This window comes from Gekko japonicus, unplaced genomic scaffold (genome assembly GCF_001447785.1).
Source record: "Gekko japonicus isolate JY-2015 unplaced genomic scaffold, Gekko_japonicus_V1.1 scaffold1376, whole genome shotgun sequence".
In the NCBI taxonomy this organism is placed as follows: domain Eukaryota; kingdom Metazoa; phylum Chordata; class Lepidosauria; order Squamata; family Gekkonidae; genus Gekko; species Gekko japonicus.
In genome coordinates, this window is record NW_015160882.1 from 101,383 (window position 1) to 121,793 (window position 20,411).

General features: G+C 43.1%; 1 protein-coding gene across 2 annotated transcripts in view; it reads right to left on the reverse strand.

Moving 5' to 3' along the window:
* The window catches only part of SSBP2 (single-stranded DNA binding protein 2), a 180,922-nt gene that overhangs the window by 28,194 nt on the left and 132,317 nt on the right, over positions 1-20,411 (reverse strand). For both annotated transcript variants that reach the window (XM_015423307.1, XM_015423299.1), the window contains 5 exons: positions 20,069-20,135; positions 19,322-19,392; positions 11,052-11,119; positions 7,442-7,490; positions 6,989-7,024 (listed from right to left, as the gene is read on the reverse strand). In XM_015423307.1, coding sequence (XP_015278793.1) covers positions 6,989-7,024; positions 7,442-7,490; positions 11,052-11,119; positions 19,322-19,392; positions 20,069-20,135 — 291 coding nt within the window. The remainder of the gene's footprint in view (positions 1-6,988; positions 7,025-7,441; positions 7,491-11,051; positions 11,120-19,321; positions 19,393-20,068; positions 20,136-20,411) is intronic.

Here is a 20,411-nt window from a genome sequence, read left to right on the forward strand (position 1 = left end):
ATGCAATCCTGAAAGCGGTTGCTGGAACACCCCTGAAAGCGGGGGAAAATACCATCAGAATGCTAAAGGATATTCCATTTGAAGTAAGACAACGGAGAAAGAAATACAAAGAACTTGTACTTTTTCTTCAGACAAGCTCAATTGGATATAAATGGCTATTTCCAGAACGCGTCACTTTCAAGATTAAAGACAAAAAAGAAAAGATTGACTCAAGAAGCTCAAGAATTTCTAAGGGTTCAGCTGGGAAGGCCAGAGGCCGGGAAAAAAGAAGAGGACAGCAAGTCCAGCGGCGAGCTAGACTCTGGCTCTTCCGGAGAGGACTCTCTGTCAGAGCAAGGGGCAGCAGCCCCAAAAAGTCCTCACAAGCTGCGGAAGAGAAGGGGAAAGGAGAAGTAAAGGCTGAAGGACTCTGAATTGTGCCTTTGAGACTTTTGTTATGGGATGATCGGGGGTACTGTTTCTAGACAGTTAAATTTAAGCTTTAAAGGAAAAGTGTTTTAAATGTTTGATTCAATGTCCTATCCTGGGTTGCTCTCAGAATACGGTCTCTGATTAGTTTAGTCGGCCATGTTTGTTTGTTTTTTTGGTATGTATATTGCAAAGCCTTTTGTTGGTCCAACAAACTGAGCCTTGATATCTTTCAAGAGGCCCAGCACAAAAGACATGGCCTTCTGGGGTTACAGCACATAGAAAATTCACCCAGGAAGACTTATGCTCTTCTTATCCTTCATAAACACTATTAAATTAAATAGCTGTTGACATAACTCAGATAAGGAAGAAACCAACTTGTCTGAAGAGGAGCTTCCCCAACAAGCTCCCTCCATCTCATGAAATTTTCTTATAAGAGGAGCTTCTTATGCAGACTCTTAAATATCCTCAAACTCTACCTCTAGGGCAGAATTGCCAAAAGTGCCTAATAATGAAGATGCCCCTTCTTCCTAAGGCAGAAAATTACGGTTCCACATTCTCCTTTCCACAGTTTTTTACAGAAGGACTTATGGAGGAATGGGGGCCCCCCTGAAACTTCTAGCTAGTGCTTACATTTTGGGCATACACTGTATTTTCCTCCAAAACTGTCTAGTTACACAAGATTCCAGTAGTGGATGCCCCCATGGCTAGCTTAACTTCCTGGGTGATATTACCCAAAGAACTCAATTGGACTCAAAGACTCCATGTATAGGAAAAAAGGTACACAATGCCTCTGTTACATGGCTGCATAAGGAATTATCCTTAATAGATGATCTCATCAGACTAGAAAGAACAGCAGACTTCCTAAAATTGCTGATCTCTTACTGTCAGGTAATAAACCTAATGTGCTCTAGATGCCATAGAACACAGAATGCCTCCTGGAGATTGCAGCCATAGATTCCGTTTAGGTCAATATTCATTACAGTTCCCCAAAAAAATGGGGATTGGGGGCTATACTCATCTAAAATGTCTTAATATGTTTGTGAAGTTTTTGGGGTGCCAAAAGAAGTCAACATGACTTTTGTAAGGTGCTGTCAAGTTGCAGTTGACTTGTGGCAACGTTATAGGGTTTTCAAGGCAAGAGACATTCAGAGGTGGGTTGCCATTGCCTGCCTCTGCACGCTAACCCTGGACTTCCTTGGTCTTCCATCCAAGTATGAACTAGGGCCAACCCTACTTAGCTACCAAGATCTGATGAGATCAGGCCATCATGGGCCATCCAGATCAGGGCAAAAAGGTAAAGTGTGCTGTCCAGTTGCAATGGTAACCTCATGGTGACCTCTATGAAGTTCGACCTTATGGGGTTTTCAAGGCAAGAAATGAGAAAGGTAGTTTGCCATTGTTCTCCTCTGCACAGCAGCCCTGATCTTCCTTGGTGATCTAAACCTGCTTAGCTTCTGAGCTCTGACAAGATTGGGCTAGTTTGGACTATAAGGACTGCTTAACATGACCTAGTGTTCAAAACAATACTGAATTAGGAAAATTCACTTGGAAATTGCATGTTTCCTTCTAATGACACAATGTCTGATAACAAGAACCATGTCCAAGTCCTGGGTTCAGATGAGGTAGAGAAAGAGGTACTTTTCTCCCTTTCTCACAATACAAGAACTCGTGGGCACTTCATGAAATTGCTGAGCGGTCGGGTTAGAAAAGATAAAGGAAGTACTTCTTTACCCAAAGAGGGATTAACACATGGAATTCACTGCCACAGGAGGTGGCGGCGGCTACAAGCATGGATGGCTTCAAGAGGGAATTAGATAAGCATATGGAGCAGAGGTCCATCGGTGGCTATTAGGCACAAGGTATAGATAGAAACTCTGGGGCAAGTGATGCTCTGTATTCTTGGTGCTTGGGGGGAGGGCAACAGTGGAGGGCTTCTAGTGTCCTGGCCCCACTGCTGGACCTCCTGATGGCACCTGGTATTTTTGGCCACTGTGTGACAGAGTGTTGGACTGGATGGACCATTGGCTTGATCCAACATTGGCTTCTGTTATGTTCCATTGGCTTGATCCAACATTGGCTTCTGTTATGTTCTTATGGACACCCAATGATTCCCTGTGATGGAACTTCAGCTGAGTGATCTTAGGTACTTGGAAAACCTTGACTTCAAGCTGGTAAAGATCCAGAACTAGCCGTATAACAAATTTGACCCAAATAATTGTTCTGATGTTTGTCTAGTCAGTCCATGGTACAGCAGGGAGGATACTTTGATAAAGGTATAAAAAGTAAGAGCAGGGCTCCAGAGAAGGCCTCTGGCCTCTTTTTCACTCTCTTTGTTCTTTTTCAGGTTATTCTCTACCTGCGTCCTCTTATGAGTGAGTCTAAAGAATGCTAGTGTAATACCCCCCTACCTGACTGCTCCAATTAGATGAGACGTGGCCAACTCATTCTATTGTCACACTGCTCTTGAAAACTGGTGAAATGATTGTAATGTTGTATGTAAACAGCACTGAGGTAAGATGTGTTAGAATTTATTTATTTACTAGTTCTCTTGGTTGAAAAACTAATGGAGAATTAATCTTTTAGAATTCAGGTCTTTTATGACAATATAGGTGCTAGCTCTCTTGGTTGAGCAACGAGTGGAGGAAGCTGTGCTCAGAAGTTGAAATGAAGGAATGACTCTTGTTGCCTTAAAATCTTGATTGTTGCATAGCTACAATGAAGTAGCTGAATGGTATTTGGGTTTTTCTGGTTCCTTTTAAATGGGATATTGTTTCTGTTGAACTTAAGATAAAAGATCTCTTGTAGCTGAAAGTTAACACCTTACTCTTAACATCCAGTTCCTTGTACCAGTGATTCTGGCAAGATACACATTGGAGTTGGGAAAAGGAATACCCAAACAGCCTCTTTCTCAAATAGTAGAAACCTTTACGGTAGGTCCAATATTCCAGGCAGGTAGGTCCAGGGCCGGCCTGAGGTGTTTTTGCACATTAGGCGAGGCTAGCTTGTGGCGCCACCCCAGGTGAGGCTGCCTTGTGGTGCCCCCCCTCACCGCAAAAGGAAGCACCCCCCCTTTCTGCCTTGCTGGCCAGCCAAGCCTCTTTACTTACTCCCGGAGGGACTCCAGACTACTTGGGTCTCTCTGGCTGCCTGGCCTCTCGCTGTGCATGCGTGTGGCTACAGAGGCAGCGGTTGCCTGTGAGATGCCCAAGTTGATCAGGAGGGAGGGAAGGAGGGAGGGAACCGAGATCAGCGCAGGAGTTAAGGCACGCCGTGCCCCGGGTGAGCTAGCAAGCAATAAGGAGCCTGTTGTGAATCATCCCTGACCTACAAACACTTCCTTCCCAGGAGGGGAGGGGCTGTCTCCTGTGCTTTGTAGAGAGGGCCTCAGATCAAAACTGGGAGGGGGGGCTGGGCGCTCAGGGGATGGCCACCGGATGGGGCTGCCAAGCAGAGCCCTGACGACGACCCTGACCCCCGCGGGAAGCAGCCTTTGTGGGCATTTTCCAGCTGTGCAAAAGGGGGTAATCTCGGGTCCAGTTCAAACTACAGGAGGGAGGGGCCCGTCCTCTCGCTGGGCATTTTGCAGGAGGGGTGCTGCAGCTGAGCCTGGAGGCTGCCTGCCTGGGGGGTGTCACGACAGGGCCAGTGGGGCAAGGCAGAGAGGGGGAGTACACAGTCCAGTCTGAGAGTGAAGCCAGAGAGCGAGAGAGAGCAAAATAACCAGAGCAACAGTCCCAATACATAAAGCCAGGCTGTAGTCAGAGCGTTACCGAGAGTCAGAGTCCAGATAAGCAAGCATCAAAGTCAGGGTGCAGAGCCGAGGATCAAGAGCCAGGGAGTCGTCAAAACGTGGACTGGAGTCAGGAGCCAGGAAATCAGTCAGTAGCCGGATACCAGGAACAGAGTCAGGGGTACAGAGTTCCTTCGGACCAGTTTGCCAGCACGATTAGCCAGCAGTCAGCGACCTATTCAAATAGCTCGCTGGGTTGCTAACTCATTAGTGCCTCATTAGCACTGCCTCGCGAAGTCCTTGATCCCGCTAGAACTCCGGGCTTATTGATCTCCAACTGTGCAAGTGTGCCTCTTTGTGTCTGGTTGCCAAGTCCCGGCGTCTCTGATCCCTCAGCCGGTTGAGAGGTGGCGGAGAATCGGGTGGCGTGCTGTTGGGGCCAGGCACCGCCTGATCGGTTTCAGGTGCAGGCTGTTCTGGAGACTGGTGCTTATCCTTTTCGGTACTTAGGTTTGGCAAAGACTCCTGTGCTTCCGATTGTGTTAGGCACGGAGTCCTCCGTTTCAGAACTCCCTGGCGCCGGGTTGGGGGTAGGCATGATGGGGGGAGGTGCATGCGAGGAAGTGGCCCTCGCCTTCCTCTTTGGCCTCCCTAAAAATGCAGCCCTCCCTGCCTCGCGCAGTTTTTTCTTTGCTGGGCGCTTAAGAGTCACTGGGCGGTTGCTTCGGCAGAGCCCCCCCAACCTGCAGGAGCCCAGCAGAGGCCCCATGGGGAAGCAGGGGGAGGCGGTGCATCTCCTCTGCCTGCCCAGGAGCCCATGTGCCCGTGCGCCAGGCCCACCGTCTCCCTGCCCCCCAGCTGACACTGAAGTTAGCCGGCCAAAGAGGCAGCAGCGGTGGTTACCCGGTCGGTCAGGGAGATGCAGGGCTTTTGGCAGGGGGGTGGGTGCAGTTTGGCGCCCCTAAGGGCCGGCGCACTCTTGGCAAATGCTTAGTTGGCCTAGTGAGCGAGCCGGCCCTGGGTAGGTCCAATGTTCCAAGCAGGAGGCTCTGTATGGGTTCCATGGAGCCCCTCTTTCTTTCCAGTGTAATAGCATAAAAAGCACATGGCCACAAAAAACAGTATTCAAAAAGTTTGTTCATACAACATTAACCAAGTTCTTACAAGCTTTTCAATGATTATATCAAACAACTCCAGTTAATAAATGAACGAGGATTAATATTTGCAATGCTGAATCATCAGTGTTGTATGTCTGAATAAAGATATGTACAGCTACAGCTAATGCACTGAAGATGAGGTTGATCTACAACACATTTAATTAAAATCAAATGCATATTTTCCTTTTCTTTTTAATTGTCTTTTTGTGTTGTTAATGTGTTAACCATCAAAACAGAATGACATTATTATTAAGCTATTATTTTAATTAAATATTTCTAATTTTTTTAGCCCCAACCGCTTCATCATTTGCAGCTACAGTAAAATCTAGAAGTGACATCAAAACCTGACAGGGCATTGTTTCTATTTGAACATTAATTCAATAAAAAAGGCAGTGTGTAACATTTTCTAAAGTAATACCAATATTTTAAGTATGTATGGATACATTATAGTCTGCTTTTCTACATCTGTTTCCCAAACCAAATAATGCTTTCAGACTCTGAGGAATAAGTAAAGAAACAGTATTCTCCCTTCTCAAGTATAATTCCTTGTTTGGGATGGGGGTGGGGAAGCATGGCCTGCCTTGTCAGGAGAAGAATGGCCATCAGGGGCAGAGCTGTTATCAGTTGCTCAACTCCCCTCAGGGATTAGTCCTTGGTTAAGTAACCCAAGTTTAATTATTTGTGGTGCTGATGGTTTTCAGTGTTTCTTTAATATACCACTTTTAGTCTGCATTCATTAGAGAAAAGCAGATTTAAAATTTCCAAATAAATAGATAATGGGAAAATTATACCCCTTTCCCACAACTCTGGAGCTACATTCAGTCTTGAGAGGAGCACTAATGCCTGGTGTCCTGCATGTGGTGCCAAGTTATTCAACATCAGGGAAAAGACAATGCGAAAGTTTAGCCACTTACTCTGCAATCACGCATTGATTGGATAAAATGTAATTTGGGAGCAGAATGTCAAATGTACATCCCAGATTGGATTAGGCAGCTGCATGTGACCACCATTTCTGTGAATGCATTGTTGCACTTGCATTATCACACTGAAATTACTGGTTGTAAAGTTTTCACTGTCACAGTTTTTTAACAATAGTTCATTTTCACCTTAAGAAGTTCTTCCTTTGATTGTCATGGGGTTCAAATTCTGAGGGCCATTCAATTTGAGGAAAACAAGTAGTGTTTAAATAAAAAAATGCAAGGGGCAAAGTGTCCTGAACAGTCTTCAGGTATGTTGTCTTCAGGTAATTGAATAACAATAAAGTAAAATATTTCCTGAAAATATATTGGTAATGCTAGTTTTAGATTATTTAGGGGCCCTTCAAAATGCAGTTTCCAAATTACTGCATTCCATTACTCTGTCCCTTGAAACAGCTGACTTTACTTCATTATTACTGAAGCCTATCTATGCATTGTACCAGTTAGAGAACATATGCTAAAGTAAAACACAGCATTCAGGGCAATTTTGGCCAGACTGTTAACTGTTCTCCTAATGAACCTCAACATATGTGCTACAGATAGATTGCAGACACAATGACACAAAACAGATCAGACATTCACTTCTCAACCAATACACGTGGGCTTTTCTGTAACATCTGGACATCCATTTCTTAACCTAAATAAGTTGTAACATCTATGCTAATGAATAAAAACACACATCCACCCACCCACACACAGAGAAGTATACTCACTACATAATTCCCTGGTGATGCAGAAGAGTATGGTATCTAAAAGACAAAAGAAAACAGTAAGCCAATGAAAAAGGATCCTATCAAAACTTATTGCCTACAATTCTAAAAATCATCTTCTAAAGAGAAAGGAATCGTACATTTAACTGTACCCTTATTTCAAATGGCTAAATCTAATAAAATATTAACCTTAAGATTTTCTTAAATGACATTTGTCCATGTCAGCAATTATGGTTGCTAAAATACCATTTTATAATATTGAATTATGAATATGATAATCAAAGAAAAAAGATTCGCATAGTGAAAGAAAACTTCTGCTCACACAAGGAAAAATCCAGTGTAGTACTCTCCCATGCTGATTAAGTTGTAACGTGAGCAACCCACTCACATGCTGTTATTTTTTTTACTCACTTTTTAAAGGGGCATAACCATAACAGAAGTTCAATATTTACTCACAGAATTAGCATTTGTGGGGTTCGGCCAAGGTCTACCACCTCCTGGACCCCTAAAATATAAAAGATCACGTGATAATTTAATTTGAAGTATCTTTGTATTTTTACTAAATATGAGATCTAAATAAGCACATTAGTTTTCTCTTGTGTAAATTCACACCTATCCATTCTCAGTCTATAACTGTTATAAAAACAAGAAATATTTAGCACTGTTCAGTTCAATCTAACTAGAAACATTAATAGTGTCTCAAAATCCCATGCTACAGTGCATTTGTTACAGAATATACACAGAATTTATCCAGCCTAAACCCACTGAAATGAAAGATTTTAGACTAGAATAGCTATAGACTGCTTTGCACTGTTAAGTCTTCAACATGTCACAAGATTATTTGATGTTTCATTGATTTGTGCTTTCTCTAATTCAAATACCTTCATTTTAGCTTAGTGGTTGATGAAGTGAAAGTATAAGTTCTTGCAGCTGTATATTAGGTGGGGCCTGGGGATCTCCCACTTTTACAACTGATCACCAGCTGACAGAGATCAGCTCCCCTGGAGAAAATGGCTGCTTTTAAAGGTGGACTCTGTGGCATTGTACTGTGCTGAGGCCCCTTTTCTCCCTAAACCCCACCCTCTCCTGGCTCTACCCCCAAAGTCTCCAGGTATTTTCCAGCCCAAACCTGGCAAGCCTAATACTAGGGAATAACAACTGCTTTTTCGTTTAGCTTATTTGCACGGTTTCCCATATAGAGATACCTGGCTCTATGATAAACCTTCCAAAGTACTGCCATAGGAAAAGCTATGTAGTTGAAAGAGAAAAGCCTGGCCTTTGACTTCTTTTTTTTAAAACCAGAAGTATCTCTGAAAGTGAAACCCACTTTCCCAGAAAAGGAAATATCCTTGTGATTTAAATAATGAGAGATTCAACAGTAGTAACAAGAAAAAGCAGTAGACAAAAGTCAACTTGCTGCAGAAACAAGGACAGAAATGGGACAAGCAGGCCGGCTTCAGTTCTACTGGAGCGGGTAAAAGCATACCTGGGAATATCAGAGATTTCTGCCTCTGAATGAACTAAATAATTACTGCCTCATGGCCAAGATTCCATTTGGGCAAGGCTCTTAAGCAGATGGTGACAAAACAGTTTCAGGCAGTCTTGGAGAAGACTTATTATCTAGAAACATTGTAAATAGGATTCAGGCCAGGCTACAGGACAGAAATGGCCTTAATTGCTCTGACCAGTTATCTTTGCTGGAAGTGAAAAAGTATGCACATTTCTGTTGATTCTTCTGGACCTGTTCATAGCATCCATCACAGTATCCTTCCAAAGAAGCTGGCTGGATGGGAGGGGGTTGGGAAGGGAGTGGTTCTGCTCTTACCTGGCTAGCTGATTCCAGAAGGTGGTTCCAAGGGACTGCTGCTCAGCCCCATGGTATTTATATACTGTGGGGTCTCTACAGAGTTCAACTCATTTGTTTAACATATATAGATGATACCGCTGGGAGAGATCATTCAGAGGTTTGCAGTAAGGCACCACCCAGCTCTATGTATATGGCAGCTTCCTGACAGCTGAAGGTGGAAGGGTCTGTGGAAGTCCTGAACAGATGCCTGAGAAGTACGAGGACGGATGAGGGACAATAAACTGAAGTTCACTCTAGATAAGAAGGAGGTGCTGCTGGTCAATGACAAAGCTGCTCAAGGACTGAGAAGTCAGCTGGTTTGGGAGAATTATACTCTCCTTGATGGAGCAGGTTTGTAACAGGGGATGCTGCTGAATCTTGGCCTACAATTGGAGGCTCAAGTCTCTTCTCTGGGACACTGTACCTTTTAACAGCTATGCCTGTTCCACATAAAAGTGTGATCTTTTCACAACTATCAATGCCCTGATACTATCAAGGATAGACAAAAGGGAAGGTGACTTTTAAAATGATCTGGAAACTTTAACTGGTCCAAAATGTTATGGCCAAGCTATTGTTGGGGGCTGTACACAGGGTATGGTGGAGAAAGATCTGCACTGGCTGCCTACTTGGTTCTGGTCACAATTCAAAATACTGGTTCCCAGCTTTAGGCCTGAAATGGCATAGGGCTGGGAAACTTGAGAGGCAGTTTCCTCCTGTACTGCCCAGCCCACCAGTTAAGATCCTCTTCCAAGGCCCTGTTCTATGTGTGTCCCTGCTTTCAGAGATGAAGTGGGTGGCAGCCAGATACAGGGCTGTTTCCATTGGTGGCACATTACCTCTAAAATGCCTTCTCCCTTTGTGGCTTGTCTCTTGTCTGTTATCCTTTGGGCAGTATTCCAAATCATTTCTCTTTAACCAGCTGTTAACTGAAGGGGTCCATTTTTCAAAGCAATCTTCTAACCTAAGAGCTATTTATGGATATGATTTTAGGGTGCTTAATGTTTTATTTTGTTTTTATACCCAAGGTTTGTTTTTATATTAAACAGTTATGGTGACTTTTATTATTTAATTGTATTTAGATGTTATGAAAAACTTTTTACACTCATTTTTTAAAAATAACTGTGTAATTTACTTTTGAGCAGATTTCTGGAGAGATAGCATCTAAATTTTATAAGGCAAATAGGGTAGATAACCTGAACCTGAGTGGGCCATGTTCAGGTTATCTTGTTCAATTGCATCTAAAATGGAGACTATGATATGAGCAGATTCTCCACTTGTTTTCTCACGGAGACAAAATTTAGCTCTGGTGCTGGCTCCTCAATAGCCAACCATAAGCAGGGTGAGCATACGTTCCACTGGAAACAGTATTATGACCACGCCTCTGATTGCTTGAATCTTGCACCCACCCAGCCCAATTTACATGTCAGCATAGCCTGCCAAATGAGAAAATAGCCATCATAGAATCTGGACAATGGCTTCTTCCATGGGAAGGATGCCATATTGTATAAAGAATTGTACAGGCAGAGAGGTGGACCTCTGCTTACCCATTTGACTTAGGCTGGCTTATCTAAATTTAGCACTAATCATGGAAGATTGTGTATTTCAGAAGGTCATCTTCTGTATCTCTATCACCCATATCTCAAACATGGCATCTCTGCATATAACTTTTCATACTTTAAATGCTACACATTTACATATAGTGGGTAAGGTTCAAATATCATGTCTTGCAAAAACAAAAAAACAAAAACAAATGAGATACCATCTAGAAAGAACAAAAAACCCCAACAAAATATACAAATAGTACTACAGGTTGCAAAGATACAGCTATTTTACTAATTATTAAAACTAACACCACCATAAAACCAGTGAGGAAAGAAAATTCAGCTTAAGTATTTTAGAGACAGAGTTATCTCTACTGGCAAAACACTGAGCTTCCTTGTACTGCCTTATTAGGTATGAATGAGAATTTTAAATACATCACAACAGAAAAAACATTATTAAATTGAATTCCAATGCCGTTTTCCAGCAGGGAATCTTGATTTATAATCAACAAGTTCTGGATCTTGGAGTATAAAATCTTGCACCAGATGAAGAGCAAAAATTACTCATGTTAAGCAGTTTATCAAATAACATTCTACATACATCACTGCTGTTAGCTTTAATCTAAAAGAGAAAGATTATCTCATGATAAGTGTTATAATAGTACATTATTTTGCTTACATGTTCATTCCAGGCATTCCAGGGCCACCTAAAGCATTCAGTGGGGGTCTCATTGCACCTCCATAGTTCTGCAATGATAACCAAGGGTCAGACTACCACAAAACAAAAAAACAAAACCAAAGAGGAGGGGGGAAAGAAAGGACAGCAAGTTAATATCCCTACACATCTGCTGATTGGATAGGGCATTGCCATTCATTTTCAGAATTTGAGTTGCTTGCCTTTTTCAAAACAATTATTCTTCTACTGTCTCTGAAGAATGAATCTATTTAGCATTTACTAACAGTCTTATTATCTCAACAATGGAGCTACGGTAACCATGTTTAATTCCTGAAGATTATTTAATAGTCATTTCATGGAAGATCACTCAGGATTCTAAAAAAATATTAGATGGGATTCCATACTGGCAGATTCAGATGAATAATTTTTAAAGTCTGTCTTAATTAACATAACATTTTAATAATTTCAGCTGCAGAGTGCTGTGGATATTTTCCATCTATAAGAAATGATTACTTCTATGCTTCTTTAATAAATAGCAATGAGTACTAAAATTATTTAAAGAATATGAAATTGTATTGGAGTGCCTATAAATAATCCAATGCCATGTTCCCTACAAAGCCAAAATGTGTGTTGAAACAGCTGTTATGAAGTGTTCCACAAAAAGCACTCACCAGTGGTGAGAATGTTTTTCAACTTGGCCTTTTAAGGAAAAGGAATTTGCTGCACTGTGCTTTTAAGAGCTTCACAATCCTGTGACTGATTTTTACATATCATTTCAGTGGAGTTTATTCTGTGCCTCAAAAGCCACTTCTATCAGTGCTGCAGCTGTTTAGGGGGGCCCTTTATGTTTAGGGTTGCCAGGTCTGATATCGTCCTGGTGGGGGGAGGGAGAGGGACTTTTCAGGAGTGGGGTGGAGTGCCGTGATGTGATGACATCACACGGAAGTGACATCATCACGTTGGCAATGTCTCACAGTTACACTGTTTTGGGGGCAAAACTCTATGGTAAAAGACACTGTTTTTTGGGGCAAAAACTGGTAAAAATCACCCTCAAACCATAGAGTTTTGCCCCATAACCAGAGTGTCACTGATGTCATTTCCATATGACATCAGCAACTTCCATATGGGGGCAGGAGCTCAAAAACCCAGGGAGAGCCCCTGGATCCCCTGCCCTGTTAGTGTTTCAAAAGCTTGGAAAAAGCTCAGCAAAACTATAAAAAATACTTAATGCCTCTGCTTTAGTGTCAGCAATTACATGGGAACACATGACTCCGCCTTATACTGAACATCTACATGTGCCTCCTCGCCCAGCTGGCCTGGAGTTTCGGACTTGGGTGTCATCAATATGCAGATGACACCCAGTTATATCTGCTGTTGGACGGCCACCCAGCTACTGCTCCACAAAATCTGGCTGAGGGTTTGGAGGCCGTGGTGGGATGGTTAAGGAAGAGCAGGCTGAGACTGAATCCGGGGAAGACGGAGGTTCAGTGGCTGGGGAGGAGGGCTCCGGGACTGGGGTTTCAGCCTCCAGCCTTTGACAGGGTGCCATTAACACCAATGCACTCTGTCAGGAGCCTGGGTGTGATCTTGGATGCTTCCATGTCTATGGAGGCACAGGTCACCAATGCTGCCAGACTGGCATCTTACCAGCTACGCCAGGCAGAGCTGCTGGCTCCTTTCCTTTGGCCCCTTCCCTGGCCACAGTAACCCATGTAACAGTCACCTCCAGACTTGACTACTGTAACTTGCTCTATGCTGGCCTGCCCATGAGACTGACTCGGAAGCTGCAACTGATTCAGAATGTGGCAGTGCGAGTCCTGGCGGGAACGCCACGGACAGCACATATACAACCTGTGCTGCACCAGCTATATTGGTTACCGGTGGAGTACCAAGTCAGGTTCAAGGTATTCGTGTTGACTTTTAAGGCCTTGAGCGGTCAAGGACCCACCTTTGGGACCGCCTCCTCCAATATGTCCCCAGAAGAGCACTGAGATCAACTGATAACTTACTGGTGATCACCGGCCTTAGGGAGGTCTGGCTGTCCTCAACCAGTGCTAGGGCATTTTTGGTCCTAGCCCCGACCTGGTGGAACTCTCTGCCAAATAACATCAGGGCCCTGCGGGATCTGATGCAATTCCACAGGGCCTATAAGGCAGAGATGTTCCATCAGGCTTTTGGTTGAGGACAGCAACAGTTAAAACTGGCACCCTCCTTTTTTACTTTTGGGCCCGCGTTCCCTTCCCCACCCTGCTGCACAGAGAGCATGCCAACTGGCAAAAAGGACTGATCGCCATCTGGATTGATTGTTTTATTAATGCACTGTAATAATTTTATCATGCTGGTTGTATTTTATCTGTTTTAATGCTGTAAATCGCCCAGAGCCCTCTTGCGGGGATGGGCGATTCAGAAATCTAAATCATCATCATCATCAGATCCTTGTAAAAAATAAAAGTTAACTACGAAGCCCAGCCACAATTTGTGGTCCCCTATTCATAGGGCCAAACTACACATTTCATAGCCATATGATTGCCACTGGGACTTGAACCAGTATGCTAAATTCAAATTCCCACTGGAATTCAATTTGGAAGTGCTGGGGGGGGGGCATGGGGGAAAGGAGGGAGTGGGGGGGAATGCATGTGTAAGCATTCAGTACAATGGCAGAGGGGGAGGCAGGAGCCCCTCCTCTTGCTATGCCACAGTCCCATCTGAATCATGTCCCTGCAACATTTCAAAACTGAATCCCCACAGGGAACTTGCAGCTGCTGTATCACTGCAAGTCCCTGTGGTGATCATGTGGTATAGGGAATGTGTACTTTGGACCTTAGGTTGTCACATACAGCAACAGAAACTGGAAACTGGCAGAAATCAGCCCTTCTTCTTGCGCAAAGAAAGATCAGTATCCAGGTCAAAACGATGGATCTAAAATAGAGTTGCCAGACCCCCTCCCCCAGTCTGGATAGGGGTTCCCCTGATTTTCGGGGCTTCATACTGCTGCCAGCCAGCTGGCAGGTGATGGGGGAAAGGAGGGAGTGGGGGGGAATGCATGTGTAAGCATTCAGTACAATGGCAGAGGGGGAGGCAGGAGCCCCTCCTCTTGCTATGCCACAGTCCCATCTGAATCATGTCCCTGCAACATTTCAAAACTGAATCCCCACAGGGAACTTGCAGCTGCTGTATCACTGCAAGTCCCTGTGGTGATCATGTGGTATAGGGAATGTGTACTTTGGACCTTAGGTTGTCACATACAGCAACAGAAACTGGAAACTGGCAGAAATCAGCCCTTCTTCTTGCGCAAAGAAAGATCAGTATCCAGGCCAAAACAATGGATCTAAAATAGAGTTGCCAGACTCCCCCAGACTGGATAGGGGTTCCCTGATTTTCGGGGCTTCATACTGCTGCCAGCCAGCTGGCAGGTGGGGGAAGCTCCACCCCCAAACCTTGTGCGACAATATTGCCGACATGATAACATCACACGGAAGTGACTTCATCACGTTAGGGACGTCGCACAGCAACGCTCTAGCATTTTGGCCAAATGAGCTTTGCGTATATTTGGACATTCAAATTTGCAACTGGACTGCCACGTTCAGAAAGCTGCATGATTAAACAGCCCCAGCGTGACGATGTCATTTCCGTGTGAAGTCATCGCATCAGTGACACTGCACATGGCAATGTGGCCCCACCCACCACACTTCCAGAAAGCTCCCACCCCCCACCTCCCACTGGCAGGGTAAGTTGACCTGGCAACCCTAATCTAAAAGGCTAAATTACATTACATGTGTCTATACTACTTGACCTCATATGCTATGGCATGGGTTTGCTGAACAGACTCATTGAAGAGTTTCAATATAAACACTTGTAAATTTGCTATAGTTGAAAAGTGTTGTAATGTTTAAGTTTGGAAAACAAACAGCATTGGCCGCTTTTAAAGCACTCAAGAATTTGTTAGCTTTACCGGAAAATGCATTGACGTATTCTATGCAGCCTTTCATAGCCAAGAATACATATTCTGTTTACATACAGATAGGTAAACTATGAGAGTTTTCCAGCTAAATGATATATTTATTACTGCAGCCCATCATGCCACATACCACGCTATTCCAGAGGGTCTCCCACCTCTCAGGAGTGGCTTTTTGAGTGGCACAGGGGACTGCAGGGCAAAGAATAAAAATCATATTCCATGAACAGAATTCCACTTGCGGTTCATTAGATCCAAGCCATTTTACAGAAGTCTTCCACAAATATAAACACACTGTGGCAATACAGAAAAATTAAACTGGTTTCAACATTATTTACAATGGTGGCTAAAATGTCCTCTGCATTTTAATGGCAAAGTGAAAGAATAAATTCATAATGTAAAGCAGAAATTCATACTCAAAAGAACCACTAAGAATTTTTTTTAAGATGCTGTTCACTTAGCATTGTTGTTAAGTAATCTCCACTGACCTCAATGGGGCTTGTGCAAGGCTTCAATGCATACCCTTTTATAATGGAACCTGGCCATCATTAAAGCAAGTCTTTACTGACTCTTTGTTCTTTCATAACAATCACCTCATGATCCCATAAGATGTCATTCCCCTCAGAGTGAGAAATGTACCTTCCTCTCTGAGGAAGGGAGGGCCTCTTACCCTACCCTAGTATGACTGAATCTTTTACCTTCTATAACACTTCCTGTATAATTGACTCTATGTTGTGTTTTTTTTCATGTTTAATCTCTGCTGTTAGTTGTATTAATTTGGGTATTACTAAAATGGTTTATTCAAGTGTGTTTAGTTATGGCTTGGGGAGTTTCCAAACTGGTTGGTGGGAGTCACTCCTTTCCCCATAGCAGCTTTACAGTATGTCCAATGTTCCTTTCAACATAATTTATTTGTATTCTATTACAAATCTAACAATTCACATTCCTCCATTTTCTTCTCTTGAAAAGCTTACTTAAATCACTTTCTTGATTACACTTGATGAACAAGAACTTAAGTATTATCAACTCATTTCATAAATTCAAGTAAATACTCAGATTTTTTTTAAAAAAATAGATAATATCCAAATGCTACATAAAAAGGGCAGATATAACATGAAGGACTGTGAATGATCAACAAGCAGAAGTAGCTGAACTTTTTTCTATTTTGTTTCTTTCCTTTATAGGTGTAGTGGTTAAGTGCGTGAACTCTAATCTGGGAGAACCGGGTTTGATTCCTCACTCCTCCACTTGCACCTGCTGGATGACCTTGGGCAAACCATAGTCCTGCACAGCTGTTCTTGAAAAAGAGCAGTTTCTGTCAGAGCTCTCTCAGATCCACCAACCTCACAGGGTGTCTGTTGTGGGGAGGGGAAGAAGTTTGTAAGCCACTCTGAGAGACTCCCTTGGGTAGTGAAGGGCGGGGTATAAATCCAATCTCGTCTTCTCTCTCTTCTTCGTATATCTTTCTTTTTAAAATTTATTTTGTATTTATCCCAGAAATAGTAAACGTAATTGTGATTTAATGTTATGTGAAGGAAACACCAATGGCTTGATTCTGTAGATATGCAACACTAGTTAGCTGGGAACAGAGTAACTACATTTTGATCAATGTTTATGTTTTCAAGGTTTTTTATAAAAGGAGTACAGTATTTAAAAACGTATGGATGCGTGACCAAGGCACTCCCAGGCATGTTATACCCAAGCATCTTGGATTGTTTGCCCTGGCACCTCCCCCCCCCCAAGGATGAAACACCAAATGTGGGTTCAATCAGTTTATTTATTTACCTGTATTCAGCTTATGTAAATGGCTGATCTACATTACGGCTTATGTCAATAAGCTGATCATTTTGAGTTTGTATACGCATGGACTGCCTTCTGGACATATCTACCCCAGCTCCAAACCTATTATCACCACCCTGTGTGTCCAGCTTCATCCCGCTCTCCTGATATGTCGCAATGCTACTACTAGGTTCAAAAGATGCTGCTAAGCACCCAGGGTGCTCCTTCACAGTACCCCCACCTGCAAGGCGTGTGACAGCCTGTTATGTAGATGTCTGCTTGCCAACTAACGCCACCTATCCAAAGCAACCTGCTCTGTTCCTGCCGACTAGTTGCGGCCTAACCACTTATAAAATCAGGAGGACTACTTAATGAGAAAATACACCATCCCGCAGAAGACATCACAAAGCAGGAGTAATAGAGGGTCCCAACACAGTCAATTTCCAAAACTCTCCCCCCCTCCAGTTCCTGCTCAGCCCTATATAGTGAGCTAATCCTCTGCTATCCCCCAGGGAGAGCAGGTGTGTCAGCTGCAGGGAGAAGACTGAAAATGAGAGAAAGCCACATGGCAAAATGGCCAGCTGCCCTCATTTGATTGGCTGCTGTTTTCTCCACAGCCAATAGAGCCAGTTAGGGGCCAGGACAAAATCAACACAAAGCATAATTTGCTTTGATTCTCACTTGCCCAGCACCCACCCCCAATGACAACATAAGAAACCAAGAATAGGTTCAGTTAGTTCATTTATTTAATTGTGTTCAACATGTAAATGGCTGATATATATCACTGCTTATTTCATAAACTGACGATTTTGAGGGTGGGCTGAGCTGGGCATCCACATGGACTGCCTTCTGGGCAAAATCACCCCAGCTCAAAACTTAGCTGGCATTCACTACCAGCCCTGCTTTTCATCACCTGCACATCCTTATGTACAGAGAGATGCCCAGCTCCATCCCTATCCCCTGATGTGTTGCAAGGCTACTCTTTCTTTTGTCCTCAAGTTGCAGCTGACTTAAAGTGACCTCATAGGGTTTTCAAGGCAAGAGATGTTTAGAGGTGGTCTTCTGCTCCAAATACACAAACTTGGCAACCCATGACATCCTGTTTTCTTAGGCAGAGGCACTATCACTGTAGGGGTATCTGGATACATGAAAACTATTCTCAGACCCTAGGCCATCAAAGCTATGTGCAAGACACCATGGACACCCTGAGAAAAGTACAATCTGTTAACAATCTTCCAGGAAACATTATTTTAGCCACCATGGATACTGAGTATCTATACACCAACATCCCCCACGAAGGTGGACTACAAGCTATTAGGAACACCATATCTGACAGCACCACGGCCAACCACACTACCAAGCTCTGCCAATTTGTCCTCACCTGCCACTACTTCAGATTTGGTAAAGATTTATTCCTTCAGATTAATGGCACATCCATGAGCACCCACATGATACCACAATATGCCAAGATTTTCATGGCTAACCTGGAACAGTTTCCTCAACTCCCATCTGTTAACACGCCCTTGTATCTGAGATTTATTGACAACATTTTCATCGTCTAGACACATGGAAAAGAAGCACTGAAGAAATTTCACTAGGCCTTCAGCAACTCCGCCCCAACATCAACCTGACCATGAACTAACCCATGAGAAAATACACTTTCTAAATAACATTGTATAAATACATAATGGAGGTATAAAAATCACCTTATACCAGAAATCAGAGAGCCAGTTTGGTGTAGTGGTTAAGCGCACGGACTCTAATCTGGGAGAATTGGGTTTGATTCCCCACTCCTCCACTTGCACCTGGCTGGATGACCTTGGGCAAGCCGTAGTTCTGATAATGAGCTGTTCTTGAAAAAGAGCAGTTTCTGTCAAGAGCTCTCTCAGCCCTACCTACCTCACAGGGTGTCTGTTGTGGGGAGGGGAAGGGAAAGGAGTTTGTAAGCCGCTCTGAGACACCTTTGGGTAGTGAAGGGCGGGGTATAAATCCAATCTCTTCTTCTTCTTCTACTGATCAGCAAACTTATCTACATGCCTCCAGTCACCTTTCTAAACACACCAAATAATCTGTTGTCTAAAGCCAAGATTTAAGAGTGGCAGTCCATGAAGAATGAAACTTCAAGGGGAGATTACAATGCAAGATTACTGAACTTGAATTCATTCACAGGTTCAGAACAATGGACATCCCAGGTCTGAACAGGAACACAGGATTCTTACCTCACTACAGATGCTAATTTTCTGCCCCCAAGCTGATTACAATATGCACTGTACCTTTGCATCCTAAATTCCTTCTTTACAACACCCATCCCACCTTCTGACTGGGATATAACGACTCTGAGATCTCCATTTCTACTTGTATCTGATGAAGGGAGCTTTGACTCTCGAAAGCTTATACCCTGAAAAACCTGTTGGTCTCTAAGGTGCTGCTGGACTTGAATCTAACTGTATGAAATCACAACATATCTGTAGTAGAATTTCAGTAAGAAGAAAGGGAATTACAACATAACTGTAAGAATCAAAACCCACAAGCAATGTACCTGAGGTCCTAATGGAACCATTCCTCTAGGAGGAGTCATTCTTTGCATTGGCCCGCCCATATTTGGATGTCCTAAAAAACAAGTGAAAACCTATATATTAGGTTTTACCATTTATGTAGAAGGCATCTCCTTAGAAATGGCATTTTTCTCCTCATGCCCCTTCTAAAATGGTGCCTTCTACAAAACATGCATGAACCAAACTGACAAAAATGCTTTTCTCTTCAGAACGATAGCTTTATTGGGTTGGATCCTGCCTTCACCATCCCCCCCTCCAACTCCCGCCACTCAAAGCAATTCCACCTTTTATCCCACCACTTTGCTCTCAAAGTCTGAAGCCTTCTAGTAGAAGAGTCACTTCTGTTGGAGCACAGGTCCTCCGGCTGGAGGAAGGCTTTACACTTTACTGAGTGGAGCATTAGGCTACAAGCTATAGGATCCAGAACAATGAGAATATGCCATGATGCAGAATTAACATAGCAACATAAAATTATCTAAACTCAAGATTCAGACAGAGCAACTAAACTGAGTAGCAGTGCATTAAACAGAATGTTTTTTTTGTTTATCCTATCTATGAGTTATCCACTTCTTATCACAGAATAAGAAAAATATTCCATCTAGTTTCCCTCAGTAGTGCCAATTTAATGCCCCTCATTCCAGCTACTAAAAATGATAACAAGGGAGAATACATTAAGAAACAAACAAAAACACATCAGATTGTCATATAATATCTAATATGTATATAAGAACCTTGTTGCCGTGTTGGATCCATTCCACTAGGCAATAATGGCTGACTTCCTGGGACACCTGCAAGTGCCTATAAAGAAAAATATCATTAGGAAACAAATATAAATTGTATCCTTTTTGAATAAGGAATTTTATTTCACTTTTACAACTAAATATATAGTGGGTAGTACCCTAGGCCTACGTGAATCTACATGTTTATCAACCTAAAATTTAAGGTATATTACCTCCCATTTAAGGTGGTGCCGAGGGACTGCCGCTCAGTTCTTTTGGCCTATGGGGTCCTGCAAGTCCTCTATGTTCTTTTAACATCTATATGAAACTGCTGGGTGAGGTCATCTGGAGATCT